The sequence below is a fragment of the Piliocolobus tephrosceles genome, chromosome 16 (genome assembly GCF_002776525.5).
Source record: "Piliocolobus tephrosceles isolate RC106 chromosome 16, ASM277652v3, whole genome shotgun sequence".
Taxonomy (NCBI): domain Eukaryota; kingdom Metazoa; phylum Chordata; class Mammalia; order Primates; family Cercopithecidae; genus Piliocolobus; species Piliocolobus tephrosceles.
In genome coordinates, this window is record NC_045449.1 from 1484131 (window position 1) to 1500174 (window position 16044).

Here is a 16044-nt window from a genome sequence, read left to right on the forward strand (position 1 = left end):
AAACAAAAAAAAAAAAAAAAAAAAAAAAAAAAATATATATATATATATATATATACACACATGTATATACTTTCAACTAAATAAAAATGAAAACACAACATATTAAAATGAGAGGAATGGGGGCTGGGCACGGTGGCTTACATCTGTAATCCCAGCACTTTGGGAAGCCAAGGCAGGTGAATCACGAGGTCAGGAGTTCAAGACCAGCCTGGCCAACATGGTGAAACTCCATCTCTACTAAAAATACAACAAAAAAAATGAGCTGGGCATGGTGGCACACACCTGTAATCCCAGCTACTCGGGAGGCTGAGACAGGAGAATCGCTTGAACCAAGTAGGCGGAGGTTGCAGTGAGCCGAGATTGCACCACTGCACTCCAGCCTGCGTGACAATGTGAGACTCCGTCTCAAAAAAAAAAAAAAGTGAGGAATGAAGCTAAAGCAATGCTGAGAGAAAATGTACAGAGTGAATAATTCTATTAGAAAAAGAGAAAGGTCAGCCGGTGCGGTGGCTCAGGCCTGTAATCCCAGCACTTTGGGAGGCCAAGGCGGGTGGATCACAAGGTCAGGAGTTCAAGACCAGCCTGAGCAAGATGGTGAAACCCTGTCTCTACTAAAAATACAAAAAAATTAGCTGGCGCGGTGGCAGGTGCCTGTAATCGCAGCTATTCGGGAGGCTGAGGCAGGAGAATCGCTTGAACTCTGAGGGCAGAGGGTGCAGTGAGCCAAGACTGCGCCAGTGGACTACAGCCTGGGTGAGAGAGTGAGACTCCGTCTCAAAAAAAAAAAAAAAAAAACAGGAAAAAAAAAAAAGAAAAAGAGAAAGGTCCAGGCCGGGCACAGTGGCTCACACCTGTAATCCCAACACTATGGGAAGCCAAGGCGGGCGGATCAGGAGGTCAGGAGATCGAGACCATCCTGACTAACACGGTGAAACCCTGTCTCTACTAAAAATAAAAAAAAAAAAATAGCCGGACATGGTGGCGGGCACCTGCAGTCCCAGCTACTCGGGAGACTGAGGCAGGAGAATTGCATGAACCCGGGAGGCGGAGCTTGCAGTGAGCCAAGATCGTGCCACGGCACTCCAGCCTGAATAACAGGGCGACACTCCATCTCCAAAAAAAAAAAAGAGAAAAAGGTCCAAAATTGATAATCTAACCTTTTATCTTAACAAACTAACAAAGGGATGGCTATGATAAGAGAAGAAATCAATGCAACAAGGCCAGGCGCAGTGGCTCACACCTATAATCTCAGCACTTTGAGGCCCTGGGGGGTGGATTACCTGAGCTCAGGAATTCAAGACCAGCCTAGGCAACATGGCGAAACTGTCTCTATTCAAAATACAAAGGAAAATCAGCCAGGCATGGCGGCATGTGCCTGTGGTCCCAGCTACTTGGGAGGCTAACGTGGGAGGGTCTCCTGAGCCTGGGAGGCAGAGATTACAGTGAGCTGAGACTGTGACACTGCACAACTTGGGTCACAGAGAACCCATCTCAAAAAAAAAAAAAAAAAATCAATGCAACAAAAAAGAGAAAAATGAAACCAAAACTGTTTCTTTGAAAAGCTCAATAAAACAAGACAGCAAACCACAAAATATCAAATGATATAGTCAGGACTTTAAGGCAAAAAATGTCTTCTGAATAATTATTGAGGTGAAAGTACGTTGGCCGGAGTTACTATAGTAATATGCTTTGAGCAAATAGTATTCAGACAAGCAAGGAGAAAGGACTGCAGGTGAGATAACAGCTTAAACCCTAACACGAAAGCGAGACTGAGCATCTCACATGTCCACAGGATGAGACAACCAGGCAGATCTACAGAAAGGAGGGGGCCGGGTGCAGTGGCTCATGCTTGTAATCCCAGCACTTTGGGAGGCCAAGACGGGCGGATCATAAGGTGAGGAGTTCAAGACCAGCCTGACCAAAATAGTGAAACCCCGTCTCTACTAAAAGTACAAAAATTAGCCAGGCATGGTGGCAGGCACCTGTAATCTCAGCTACTCAGGAGGCTGAGGCAGGATTTTTACTTAAACTTAGGAGGTGGAGGTTGCAGTGGGCAGAAATTGTGCCACTACACTCCAGCTTGGGCGACAGAGCAAGACTCCGTCTCAAAAAAAAAAAGGAGGGCCAGGGACCAGGATGGGCTAGATATTGGGGTAAAGGCAAGTGGACAATTCCCATTAGGTTTAGTAAATTCCCTGACTGCACTTGGAATTGCTATGTGTGTAACGGAACACAGTACTTCTGTTGTAGTTAACAGTGCTCTATCTCAGAAGGGGAGGAAGCATAAATTCCTGAGGAGTCCAGTGTTCCTTTACTAAATAGCAGAAATTCCTGGGGGATAAGAGGAGGCAGGAAGGAAAATAATATTTACTCAGGTCTACATGTACTAGGTACCATGGTAAGAAATTTATATACATTATACCTCTTAAGTCTTCATAAAAAAACAAGTTATAGAACTTGTCCATGACATAGCTTTCTCTTTTTTTTTGAGATGGAGTCTCACTTTGTCACCCAGGCTGGAGTGCAGTGGCACGATCTCAGCTCACTGCAACCTCCACCTCTGGGGTTCTAGTTATTCTCCTGCCTCAGCCTCCCGAGTAGCTGGGATTACAGGCACATGCCACCACGCCCAGCTAATTTTTGTATTTTTAGTAGAGATGGGGTTTCACCATATTGGTCAGGCTCGTCTTGAATTCCCGACCTCATGATCCGCCTGCCTCGGCCTCCCAAAGTGCTGGGATTACAGGCGTAAGCCACCGTGCATGGCCAATATAGCTTTTTAAACATATTTTTTAAATCTATCTTAATTTATATTATTTATTTATTTATTTATTTACTTATTTATTTTTGAGACAGTATCTCTCTCTGTTGCCCAGGCTGGAGTGCAGTGGCATGATCTTGGCTCACTGAAATCTCTGTCTCCCAGGTTCAAGCAATTCTTCTGCCTCAACCTCTCAAGTAGCTGGGACTACAGGTGCACACCATTACACCATGCTAATTTTTGTATTTTTAGTAGAGACGGACTTTTACCATATTGGCCAGGCTGGTCTCGAACTCCTGACCTCATGATCCACCCACCTCGGCCTACCAAAGTGCTGGGATTACAGACGGGAGCCACCGCACCCAGCCTATTTATTTATTTATTTATTTATTTATTTATTGAGACGAAGTGTTGCTCTATTGCCCAGGCCGGAGTGCAGACGGGAGCCACCGCACCCAGCCTATCTATCTATCTATCTATCTATTTATTTATTTATTTATTTATTGAGATGAAGTGTTGCTCTATTGCCCAGGCCGGAGTGCAGTGGCCAGACCTCTATTTATTTATTGAGATGAAGTGTTGCTCTATTGCCCAGGCCGGAGTGCAGTGGCCAGACCTCAGCTCACTGCAAGTTCCGCTTCCTGGGTTCATGCCATTCTCCTGCCTCAGCCTCCCGAGTAGCTAGGACTACAGGCGCCCGCCACCTCGTCCGGCTAGCTTTTTGTATTTTTATTTTAGTAGAGGCGGGGTTTCACTGTGTTAGCCAGGATGGTCTCGATCTCCTGACCTTGTGATCCACCTGTCTTGGCCTCCCAAAGTGCTGGAATTACAGGCTTGAGCCACCGCGCCCAGCCTATTTATTTATTTTTAAATATAAACAGGATCTTGCTATGTTGCCTAAGCTGGTCTCGAATGCCTGAGCTCAAGCAGTCCTCCCACCTCGGCCTCCAAAAGTGCTGGGATTGCAGGCATAAGCCACCATGCCCAGCTTTATCAAGCAATTTACCAAGTAACATGGCTTACTAAATACCCTATTTAATTCTCACAAAAGCCGTCTGAGCTAGGTCTTATCAGTATCCCTATTTTACAGATGAGGGAATTGAGGTCCAACATGGGCAATTGTCCCAAGATTCCAACTAGTAACATGACAAAGGTATGATGTGAACCCCACTGACTCCAGAGCCTGTGCTAGAGTCAACTGCTTCCTTACCCTCTCAGCACTCCTCCACTCCTCAGCCTCTAACTTCTTATATCCAGTTCCCTGATCCCTACAATTCTTTCCCAGGCCAATGGCCTCTTCTGCTCTCTTCTCTCCCCTCTTCCAGGATCCCAATGGGGTCCAGCACCCTTTTTTTTTTTTTTGAGACGGAGTCTCGCTCTGTCACCCAGGCTGGAGTGCAGTGGCCGCATCTCAGTTCACTGCAAGCTCCGCCTCCCGGGTTCACGCCATTCTCCTGCCTCAGCCTCCCGAGTAGCTGGGACCGCAGGCTGCCCGCCACCACACCCGGCTAATTTTTTGTATTTTTAGTAGAGACGGGGTTTCCCCACGTTAGCCGGGATGGTCTTGATCTCCTGACCTTGTGATCTGCCCGCCACGGCCTCCCAAAGTGCTGGGATTCCAGGCGTGAGCCACTGCGCCCAGCTGGGTCCAGCACTCTTGATTCCCTTGCACCCAATCCCTTACCACTCCACAACTGTCTTCTAACAAAACTCTATTCCTTAATCACCAGTATAATCTATCCACCTTCTCCATCCCTGTCACTGCGTAACTGAGTGATTCTGGGAAAAACAAATGCTCACTTAGAGCTGTCTTGCCAAAACCCACCTGAGCTCTCAACACACCTTCCAGTCTCTCTGTTTCTTCAGCAATCATCATACCCTAACACCATCAAATTCACGACACACAACTATCCCTCACTCCAGCCCAACTCAGGCTGAAAAACTCAAAATCCTGTTAGAGCTTCCCACTAACCTCATCTATATCCACAGCTCTCCAGACCTCTTTCCTGTTGGGTTCAGAGGATTTGTCCTCTGCTTGGTCTTCATTCTATCCCTAGTGAGACCCTCTGCACCTCTGCACATCAATTACCTACTTTTCTTTTTTTTCCCTCGAGACGGAGTCTTGCTCTGTTGCTGAGGCTGGAGCGCAGTGGCACGATATCGGCTCACTGTAACCTCCACCTCTCAGGTTCAAGCAATTCTCCTGCCTCAGCCTCCCACGTAGCTGAGATTACAGGCACCCGCCACTGTGCCCGGCTAATTTTTTTATTTTTAGTAGAGATGGGGTTTCATCATATTGGCCAGGCTGGTCTTGAACTCCTTACGTGGTGATCCACCCACCTCGGCCTCCCAAAGTGCTGGGATTACAGGTGGGAGCCACTGCGTCTGGCCAGTTACCACACTTTTCTATTGTACACTGAACTGCTACTGGGCTCCTTAATTAAAACATACTCACGTCACTGCCATTCAAACACCTGCATTGACTTACAGCTCCCGCTAGGTGGCATCTGACGTCCTTCCTTCTCTTCAGCTGGCAAACAGACTGTCCTTGCTGTCTCCACTCACTCACTTTCCATGAAGCCTCACCCACTGCCATCTGGCTTCCATCCCTACTATTTCTGTAACAGCTCCTGCTAAGGTCACCAATGACGTCCTAACTGCCAAATCCAATGGCTACTTTTCAGTTCTTATCTAACTGCCAAATCCAATGGCTACTTTTCAGTTCTTATCTAACTGCCAAATCCAATGGCTACTTTTCAGTCCTTATCTAACCCAGTGCTCTTAGGCAACTGACACTGCTAAGCATCCACTCCACTTCTGAACACATGGTCCTGAAGGCCTTGGTTCCAAGACCCAGCACTCTCCCACAGGTTCTGGCCACACTTCATCTCGGTATTCCCCCACAGTTCCAAATCTGTCCCTCTCCTCTTCTCACTCTACACTGTCCCTGAGTGATGTCACTCATTCTTGAGCTTTCAACCTTTTGCTGATAGACTCCTAAATCTACATCTTTGATCCAGACCTATTCTCCATGCTTCTTCAGATTGCTACTCACCTCTGAACCCCTAAGTTATCCCTGACTGCTCTTCCCTTTCTAGTTGCATTTCTCTCTGGAATGTCAAACTCATACTTTTTAAATCAAATCTCACAGATCATCAATTAAAGAGGCACCACTAAGGGAGCAGGGGGAATCTACACGTGTATACATGTAGAAATATGATATAAACAAACGCCTGCTGGACACCTCCATCTGAATGTTCTCAGAACTTCAAACTTTTATATATCCTAAACTAGATTTTTCTATCTTCCGTCCTAAACCTGCTCTTGTTCATGTAGTCTTCCAGTTGGTGGCACTAACATCCACCTAGTCACCCATGCCAACATCTGCACATCATTTTTGACTTTTCTTTCAGCATCCCATGACCACAAAGTTCTGCTGATTTTACCTGCTAACTTATCAAACCTGTTCCCCTCTTCCTACCTCTACTTTCACTGCTCTCATCATTTTTACTGATTTATATATTTTTCTGGAGACAGAGTCTCACCCCATTGTCAGCCTGGAGTGCAGTGGTAGGATCTCAGCTCACTGCAACCTCTGTCTCCCGGGTTCAAGCGATTCTCCTGCCTCGGCCTCCTGTGTAGCTGAGATTACAGGCATGCACCACAACGCTCAGCTAATTTTCATATTTTAAGTAGAGACGGAGATTCCCCATGTTGGTCAGGCTGGTCTCAAACTCCTGACCTCAGGTGATCCACCCGCCTGGGCATCCCAAAGTGCTGGGATTACAGGCGTGAGCCCCCGCACCAGCCTGCTCTCATCGTTTTTTTTTTTTTTTTTTTGAGACAGAGACTTGCTGTGTCGCCCAGGCTGCAGTGCAGTGGCGTGATCTCAGCTCACTGTAAGCTCCACCTCCCGGGTTCACACCATTCTCTTGCCTCAGCCTCCTGAGGAGCTGGGACTACAGGTGCCTGCCACCACGCCCAGCTAATTTTTCGTAGTTTTCAGTCGAGACGTGGTTTCACCGTGTTAGCCAGGATGGTCTCGATCTCCTGATCTCAGGTGATCCGCCCACCTCGGCCTCCCAAAGTGCTGGGATTACAGGAACGATCACGGCACCTGGCCGCTCTCATCATTTTTATCTGGACTTTTTTTTTTTTTTTTTTTTGAGGCGGAGTCTCACTCTGTCGCCCGGACTGGAGTGCAGTGGCTGCAAGCTCCGCCTCCCAGGTTTACGCCATTCTCCTGCCTCAGCCTCCGGAGTAGCTGGGACTACAGGCGCCCGCCACCTCGCCCGGCTAGTTTTTGTATTTTTAGTAGAGACGGGGTTTCACCGTGTTAGCCAGGATGGTCTCGATCTCCTGACCTCGTGATCCGCCCGTCTCGGCCTCCCAAACTGCTGGGATTACAGGCTTGAGCCACCACGCCCGGCTGGACTTCTTCAGTGGTCCCCAAACCTGGTCACCCCATCCTATCCTTTCAGGTCCATCTTTCTCACAGCTACAACAGTGAATCATCTGACACAGAAATCGGACAAAGTCTACATCTGTAATGTGGGAAGTTAAAAAATAAAATAAAAAGGAAAACAAATCTGACAAAGTCACTCTGTGTTTAAGACCCTTACATAATTCTTCCTAAGGTGCGCAATGCCCTCCATGATACGGCTCTCCACTATTTATCCAGCCTCATCTCTTAACATTCCCAATTCCACAGTTTACTCCAGCAAACCTTGAACTTTCCATAGTCCCATGTACACCAAGCTAGTTACATCGCCACACTTCTGGCTAAAGGAACGCCCTCCCTCGCCTGCCTCATCACATGCTACTTCTTTCAGGAATCCTTTCCTCCTCCACTTCCAAACTGGGCTAGAGCAATCATTAACTCTGGTGCTCTCACAGATTCCCAGACACAGGTTAATCTAAAACCCGAAATGCTCAAAAAGCTGAAACTTTTTGAGTCCCAACATTCTGAGCACCAACATGATGCTCAAGGAAAATGCTCATTGATGCATTTCAGATTTTGGATTAGGGACGCTGAACCTGTAAGTATAATGAAAATATTTCAAGACTGGGCACGGCGGCTCACACCTATAAGCCAGCACTATGAGAGGCTAAGGCAGGAGGACTGCTTGAACTCAAGGAGTTTGAGACCAGCCTGGACAAGAGAGTGAGATCCCAGCTCTACAAAAAATTTAAAAATTAGGCCGGGCGCGGTAGCTCATGCCTGTAATCCCAGTACTTTGGGAGGTTGAGGCAGGCGGATCACAAGGTCAGGAGACAGAGACCATCCTGGCTAACAAGGTGAAACCCCGTCTCTACTAAAAAAAATACAAAAAATTAGCTGGGCGTGGTGTCAGGCGCCCGTAGTCCCAGCTACTCGGGAGGCTGAGGCAGGAGAATGGTGTGAACCTGGGAGGCGGAGCTTGCAGTGAGCCGAGATCGCACCACTGCACTCCAACCTACGTGACAGAGCAAGACTCCATGTTAAAAAAAAAAAAAAAAAAAGGAAAATCTTTTAATTTTCCTTTAAAGGCATGGTGGAGTATGCACCTGTGGTCCCAGACACTCGGGAGGCTGAGGTGTGACGATCACTTGAGCCACAGTGACCTATGATAGCGCCACTGCACTTCAGCCTAAGTGACAGAGTAAGACCCTGTCTCTAATAATAATAATGAAAACATTAAAAAAAAAAAAAAAAAAAAACCTGAAATCCAAAACATTTCTGGTCCTAAGAATTTTGGATAAAGGAAACTCAACCGTAATGCAATAGTTCTAAAACACAATAGAACGTATTCTTAACAGAAGTCTTACTAAAAAACAGAAAACATTCTGCGCATGTAAATACTGCACATTTTGAAATGTGAAGGTTAGAATGCAAGAAAAATGTTACAGTTAAGAGTTACTCTAATGGAAACCAGAGTGAGGTAACTTTTTTCTTTTTTTTTTTTGGAGAGAGTTTTTGCTCTGTTGCCCAGGCTGGAGTGCAATGGTAAGATCTCCGCTCACAGCAACCCCCACCTCCTGGATTCAAGCGATTCTCCTGCCTCAGCCTCCTAAGGAGCTGGGATTACAGGTACCTGCCACCAGGCCCAGGTAATTTTTGTATTTTTAGCAGAGACGAGGTTTCACCACGTCAGCCAGGCTGGTCTCAAACTCTTGACCTCAGGTGATCCACCAGCCTCGGCCTCCCAAAGTGCTGGGATTACAGGCGTGAGCCACTGTGCCTGGCCGAGGTAACTTTTTCAATCTTGCGAAAACTTAAATATACATAGTTCGAAATTCCTCAGATTTTTCCTTCTGGATTCCAGTTGCCTTCAGCTGGGCCTCTGAAGGTAAGTGAAGGAGAAACGAACTCTGAGATGCCTACGAGAGCTGCTTTTTCACAGGTGCTCTATGCCACTGGTTAACATAATTTAGACAAATAAGCCCCTGAGAAAATGCAAACATAATGCTTTTCTGTTCAAAATAATAAATCCAACTTTTACTGTTGCCTTCATTTAGAATCATCACAACTCCATAAGAAGGAGACTGCAGAATTCCTACAAGGAATTCTCAGAAAATAACTATAAAGTGACCTGACACTGTAAGCTGCTACTGCACAGAGCGCGGAACCTGGCACACTAAGCAAAGCGGAGAAGGAAGGAGAAGCCGTCAGGGGAAGAAGTGAAAGGGATACGAGATGAGCAGAGGACAGCAGAGGACAAGAGGGAAGCTGGGGATGACGGCCTTGTACCTTGGTGAAGGTGGTGGAGCCAGAGGCCATGAGAATTTGACGCACACGGTTGTGGAAGCGCTGCATCGACTCATCATCCACACGCAGGAAACACTGAGCTGTGCGCTCCTTAGTAACCTAAACCACAAAGTCAAGGTTACTTTGTCTGAGGAACTCCCATAGAAGCAAGAGCCAACTGTGCTCACCACTAAGCCTTTCCACCCAACAAGGCTCCGGTGACTGACAAGGACAAGGGATGCCCGTGTTCCTGGCTCCCACTCACCCAGGAAGTGCAGGCGCGCTCATGTCACTCCCAGCCCCTCCCAGGTTGTACCTCATTCTGCAGGTTCCAGACCCCGTCCTTGTGGGTGAACTCCTCATAGCTGGTGCGGCACTTAGGCAGGATGCGGCACTCGAAGCCACACATGTTGAATAGCAGGTTGGGGTTGTCCTTACTGTACACAGACACGAAGCTGTTCTCCCACTGAACTGTAGTCACTGACCGTGGCAAGCGGTTCTTGATGTCCCAGAATACTGCCCGGCCTCTGCCCAAAGAGAACCATATGGTCACATCAGTTTCTTGGAAGGAACTTCCTTCCCAAGGCCAACTGATGATATCCTGCCACAGCCACACGTCTCCCACCCAGGACACAGCCTCAGTATGCCCTCTCTGGGCCCTCAGCCTGTGTCCTCCCAGCTCACACAGCCCCAGCCTAGACTCACAAGTTAACATCATGTTTCATGAGGCGCATGCGGGCGTCTCGGGGCCAGCACTTCTTGTTGTTATAGCCAACGATGTTTTCATTGTTGGGGTCAGGGTGCTCTGTCAGGTAACGTTGAATCAGGTCCCGAGCTTCATCTGCTGTGAACCTATATCAGACCAGGTACACTGCTGAGACCCCAATACACTTGAGATCTGGGACCCCACGGGTCCTCCAGCTCCACAGACGGAGACCCCACTCCTGGGGAGGGAGACCCCCACCCTCCCCGGGCTTCATTCCATTTTAAAGCCCCAACAGCAGTTAAGTCAACTCAGGTACAATAGCTGATTTCAGAGGCAAAGCATATGCCTCAGTACCCTGCAAGGCTAGGAATCCAGGCAAGCCCTCACCTGAAAAAAATATGGATGCGATCAATGTATCTGCAGAAGAGACGGATGGGGTGGGCAGCCTCAGTGGCTATGTCCTGGAAACTGAGAAAGTCATTTGGCATCTGAGGGGGCCCAGCCATCTCACTGGCCCGGTGCAATCCCAATACAAGCAAATCCATCACCAGGCCATAATACTGCACGATGAACGAGGCAAATTGCAGGCCTCTGATAATCCCGTATGAATTCGTATGGTTCATGTCCTAGAAAGAAAGAACTACAATTCTTAACAACCTGAGCCACGTCCCAGGATTCTGCAGGGTCAACCTCTTTTGTTCTCCCCTCAGCAAATTCTATTCCCCCGGCTCCCCTCCAAGGTGGAGTTATGCTCAGTCCCTCAGGCTGGAGTGCAGTGGTGCAATCTCAGCTCACTGCAACCTCCACCTCCTGGGTTCAAGTGATTCTCCCGCCTTAGCCTCCCGAGTAGCTGGGATTACAGGCGCCCGCCACACCCAACTAATTTTTGTATTTTTTTAAGTAGAGATGGGGTTTCACCATGTTGGCCAGACTGGTCTTGAACTCCTGACCTTGTAATCCGACCGCCTCAGCCTCCCAAAGTGCTGGGATTACAGGCATGAGCCATTGCACCCAGCCTCCCCCGCAGCAAATTCTGAGTCAGTGGGCCAGACAACCATTCCACACACAATTTCGTGCTACTGTGCCTGAGACACACCTTATAGTTGATGACGACATTGTTCTTGGCTGTCATGTAGTCGGCTATGTTGTGGTCCACGATGAGGCGCAGCAGCCTATTGAGCAGGGTCAAGTCGATCTTCTCATACATCTTCTCAAAGCGGGACTCCAGCATGACATTGCACTCGCCTTCACTTGTCTCCCACACGTCCTGCAGGTTATTGATGCCTGAGGAGTAGCAAGGCAGGTCTCCAGCAGGTTAGAAATCCTCTTTCAGGACTAGCCCCACAGTAACTATCATTACCTTCCATAACCAATCCCACTACCATTCCACGTAGTCATCCGGATTGCTTTGACTATGGGCGTTCCTCAGTTTAACATGAACATTATTTCCTTTTACTACCATACATCAAGAAAGTAAACCAATCATGCTGCCCAGATGAGAATTTTGACACAGAACTAAATTCATTCCCTGTTCCTCACAGAGCAATCTCAGGAAAGTTCTACCTTGGCACCACTTGTAAACAAGCAGTGGAGGTGGTTCTGTGTCAGCAGGCTTAATCCAGGGTGGGAACAGGCGGCGCTTGTCGGCTTCATACCACAGGTATTGGTCCAGGTAGGCGTCAGTTATCTTCTCCAGTGGCTCTACGTCGTATACTGGAACCAGGTGGCTATAGAGATCCATGAACTCAATGCCCACCTGTGGGACAACGAGGCTGGTTCACACCAATCACCTGAGGCAACCTGCTACCTTTGGTTCTACCAAGAATGAAAGGCAGAACCAAAAAGAAAACTTGGGAGGCTCTCACTCACCTCTTTGAAGGCTCTCTGTGTGAGGAGGTGACGCTTGATGCGGGACAGCGCCTCGTGGGGGTTATCGTAGGCCTGCTCGATCAGACCTAGCTCCTCCCTCTGAGACTGGTTCAACCGAGACTTCACACTGATAAGGCAATGGGAACAGTGAATGGGAAAACCAGGAGGAAGTAAAACCAGAAAAGACTGGAGCTATACCTTCTTTCTTTGGACCCTGAGGATGATGCCATTCCCTGCTGTCACCTTCCCAGCAGAAACCTATCTACCCTAATACTCACCTATAAGCTTCCTTGAGCCGCTCCAATGCCAAGATCAGCAACTTGGTGTCATGCTTATAGGAGAGTGGGGGGAACGGGATGGGTGAGAACCTGCGGCTTTCCAACCAATGCACTGTGGTGGTATATACTGCCACTGCTTCCTCTGCCGTGATGTAAGGCCCGTCCTGCAAGGTGGACATGAAATTAGCCTCCCGCTATAGCTCGATTCCCCCACAACAAGGTTCAGTCACAACTCTGCAGTCCTCCCTCATACCCACTCCCCCACCACTCACACCCAGCCCAGCCTACTCTGCCCAACCTTCAGGTAGTTGTGCTGCCGCTCTTGTTCTGCCTTCAGATAGAGCCGGGTGAGGCGGCCCAGGTTCTTTTTACACACAGTCTTGTCCACAGTGGCCCCTCGGCGGATCCGTTCTCGGTTGTAGTGGGCAGTGTTGGTCCACCAGTCAGCCTTGGCCTTCACATATCGAAGGATCATATTCTCTATGGGCGTCGGCAGTCCAGGGACCTAAAAGTCCAAAAAGCACAATCAAACTGGGATAAAGCAGGCGCTGTGGTGCACACCTGTAGTCCCGGCTACTCAGGAGGCTGAGGAGGACTGCTCGAGCTCAGGAGCTTGAGGCCAGCCTAAGCAACACAGCGAGCCCCTCTCTAAAAGGGAAAAGAAAAGAGACAGGAGCCAGATAGCCCCCTCATGAGTCCCAAAGTGGTGATCCTAGCCTAAAGACGATGTTTACCCCTCCAAGGAAATGGAGAGACACCCACCTTCCAGGGAATGTTGGCTTTCCAGCAGCGCCAGGCTTCACTGAGGTGCTGCAGGATTGTCCGGGCCTTGTTCTGTTTGATTCCCTCAGGCATCATGTCCAGAATATCATGCATCACAGCTGCCCGCAGCTCAAGGTCAAAATGCGACTCCACTCGCTGCTTTGTTACTGTCTTTGCCACCCCCTTTGAGTGTCGACCTAGAAGTAGAGTATCCCAAGGGGATTACAAGCATGATTCCTTGCTTTAAGTAAAGGTCTCTACCTTCATGCTCCTCACTCATTATGGTTACAATAAAATTAGGTATGAACAAAGCGTCCGTGTGCCCAGCATATGAAAAAAGATGAGCTACCATGAACATTCACAACTATGCTTTTGAAGAATGTCCACTCCTGCAAATGCATAACTGCCTCTCGAGGCCCCAGAAGGAAGTCCAAGAAATAGAAAACTAGGTCAGACTCATTTTGAGAACTGGACCTAAAGGCAATCCAGTAGGAAGGGGTGCTCATACAAGAGCAGGGAACAGACTCAAACAAGGGGAGGTAGCTTTGAGGCAGTAACAGGAGAAGGTGGACACAGAGAAAACCACTCACCTTCAAACTGCCGGGCCAGGAGGTTGCCCAGCCATCGCTCCAACAAAGGGGTGATGCCACGCATGAAAAACAGCCAGACTCGCCAACCGGCAGCCCAGAAGCCACAGCCAGGACCCTTCCCTACAGGGCCCTATGATCCCAAGCAGAAGTTAAGAACACAAGTTAGCAATGTATTTAAACAGCAACAGAAACCTGGGCAGAGGTGGGGCATATGTGTATAATATACATTTAAACGAATATATGGATGGCAGTAGAGGGGTAAAAAGAAAAAGAAAACTCTGGGTCCTCAACATCTAAACAACATCTAAAACAAAAGGATAAGGCCGGGCGCAGTGGCTCAAGCCTGTAATCCTAGCACTTTGGGAGGCCGAGACGGGCGGATCACAAGGTCAGGAGATCGAGACCATCCTGGCTAATACGGTGAAACCCCGTCTCTACTAAAGAATACAAAAAACTAGCCGGGCGACGAGGCGGGCGCCTGTAGTCCCAGCTACTTGGGAGGCGGAGGCAGGAGAATGGCGGAAACCCGGGAGGCGGAGCTTGCAGTGAGCTGAGATCCGGCCACTGCACTCCAGCCTGGGCCACAGAGCCAGACTCCGTCTCAAAAAAATAAATAAATAAATAAAATAAAACAAAAGGATAAATGAGAAACCGTAAGGCAAAAACCAGGAACTAAGACTGCCCATGTGAATTTAAAGGGGCAGTAAGGATACACTCGTAGCTGGTCTCCAAATAGGTCCCTGGAAAGAGCCCTATCTAAATGTATAAATGAAAAAAGACGTGAGAAAGTAAGTCCAGTGAGGCTGGGTACAGTGGCTCAAGCTGGTAATCCCAGCACTTTGGGAGATCAAGGAGGGTGGATCACCTGAGATCAAGAGTTCAAGACCAGCCTGGGTAACATAGTGAAACCCCACCTCTACTAAAAATTCAAAAATTAGCCAAGCATGGTGGTGGCGCCTGTAGTCCCAGCTACTCGGGAGGCTGAAGCAGGAGAATCGCTTGAACCGCGAGGCGGAGATTGTGGTGAGCCGAGATCGTGCCATTGCATTCCCCCGGGGCAACAGAGCAAGACAATCTCAAAAAAAAAAAAAAAAGATTAAACCGCCTCCCCGTTCAAGCGCTGCTAGGTATGGTGGCGGGCACCTGTAATCCCAGCTGCTCAGGAGGCTGAGGCAGGAGAACTGCTTGAACCCAGAAGGCAGAGGCTGCAGTGAGCTGAGATCGTGCCATTGCACTCCAGCCTGAGCGACAAGATTAAGACTCTGTCTCAAACAAAGTAAGTCAGTAGAGTCAGGGTCTCACCGTGTTGAAACGATAATAGATGAGATGCTTCAGGTCCTTGCACATGCGAATCTGTCGCATCAGCTTGTATTTGTATCGATACATGCCCGTCAACTGTCCAACATGGGCAAATATATACTGCAATCCATCCGCCAGCTGCAAGACAATTGCCCTGTCAGACCTGGAGCTTAAACCAGCTCCACGGTCAGCACAGGCTTCCTCCAGCCTCCTCACCCAGGCAGGGGTTGGGAATACCTAACCTCACCTGGAAGGCATCCACATTGCCCAGCCGATACTGCACGTGACTATCCACCACCAGCTTAGTCAAACGCAGAACTTCCCGACACAGGTGGAAAGCATTCCCAAAACGAGATTTCTTTCTTTCCTGGAGAAGATGCAAAAAACAAAACAAAACAAAAAAACAGAAAGAACATGAATGAGCAACGGACCCAACTGGATGTATGCCTTCATCAGTAGCCAGAGCAAAAACAGCTGTCCGTCCCTGACACCCAGGAGGCCCCTCGGGTCCAATGCAGGCACCTTGGTGGTGAGCGTTTTCACGGGCTTGAGGTTGAAGTTGTAGTCCAGGTGCAGGTAGTTGAGGTTTTTGCGGTGAATGAGGAGGTTGAGCATGTTATAGCCCTGGCGGCAAACCTGGAGCCCAACCTCCACCCAGTCCAGCTTTGTGGACTGGAAGAATTTGGTGGCTTTGAAGGAGCGGAACAGATACCTGAGGTGGGAACATGGAGAGTGAGAGTCAGCCTACTGATATCTCTGGAACCAAAGTCTGCACAGGGCCCCGGGGCACCTCACCTCTTCTTCTGAGCCTTCGGAGGACGGTGCTTCAGGGCATTCAGCACGTAGTACTTAAGCAGCTTCTGGTAGGAGACCCTCACTTTCACAGGCTGCCCGGCAGGACAGTGCTCCCGATACCTGGGAAAATAAGCCCACCAGAGTTCAGCCACTGCTTCTTGCAGCCACTCTGCTCAAGAATGCAAGCCTTGGCTGGGCGCGATGGCTCACGCCTGTAATCCCAGCACTTTGGGAGGCCGAGACGGGCAGATCACGAG

General features: G+C 48.7%; 1 protein-coding gene across 1 annotated transcript in view; it reads right to left on the bottom strand.

Annotated features, from left to right (window-relative positions):
• The window catches only part of PRPF8 (pre-mRNA processing factor 8), a 36537-nt gene that overhangs the window by 14307 nt on the left and 6186 nt on the right, over nucleotides 1-16044 (bottom strand). Inside the window, exons 10-24 of the mRNA XM_023184457.1 lie at nucleotides 15788-15907; nucleotides 15515-15704; nucleotides 15240-15359; nucleotides 14996-15130; nucleotides 13694-13823; nucleotides 13104-13300; nucleotides 12640-12846; nucleotides 12342-12505; nucleotides 12064-12190; nucleotides 11758-11950; nucleotides 11291-11478; nucleotides 10582-10820; nucleotides 10194-10340; nucleotides 9805-10015; nucleotides 9492-9608 (exon numbers count right to left, since the gene is read on the bottom strand). Of these exons, the coding sequence (XP_023040225.1) occupies nucleotides 9492-9608; nucleotides 9805-10015; nucleotides 10194-10340; nucleotides 10582-10820; nucleotides 11291-11478; nucleotides 11758-11950; nucleotides 12064-12190; nucleotides 12342-12505; nucleotides 12640-12846; nucleotides 13104-13300; nucleotides 13694-13823; nucleotides 14996-15130; nucleotides 15240-15359; nucleotides 15515-15704; nucleotides 15788-15907 (2485 nt within the window). The remainder of the gene's footprint in view (nucleotides 1-9491; nucleotides 9609-9804; nucleotides 10016-10193; nucleotides 10341-10581; nucleotides 10821-11290; nucleotides 11479-11757; nucleotides 11951-12063; nucleotides 12191-12341; nucleotides 12506-12639; nucleotides 12847-13103; nucleotides 13301-13693; nucleotides 13824-14995; nucleotides 15131-15239; nucleotides 15360-15514; nucleotides 15705-15787; nucleotides 15908-16044) is intronic.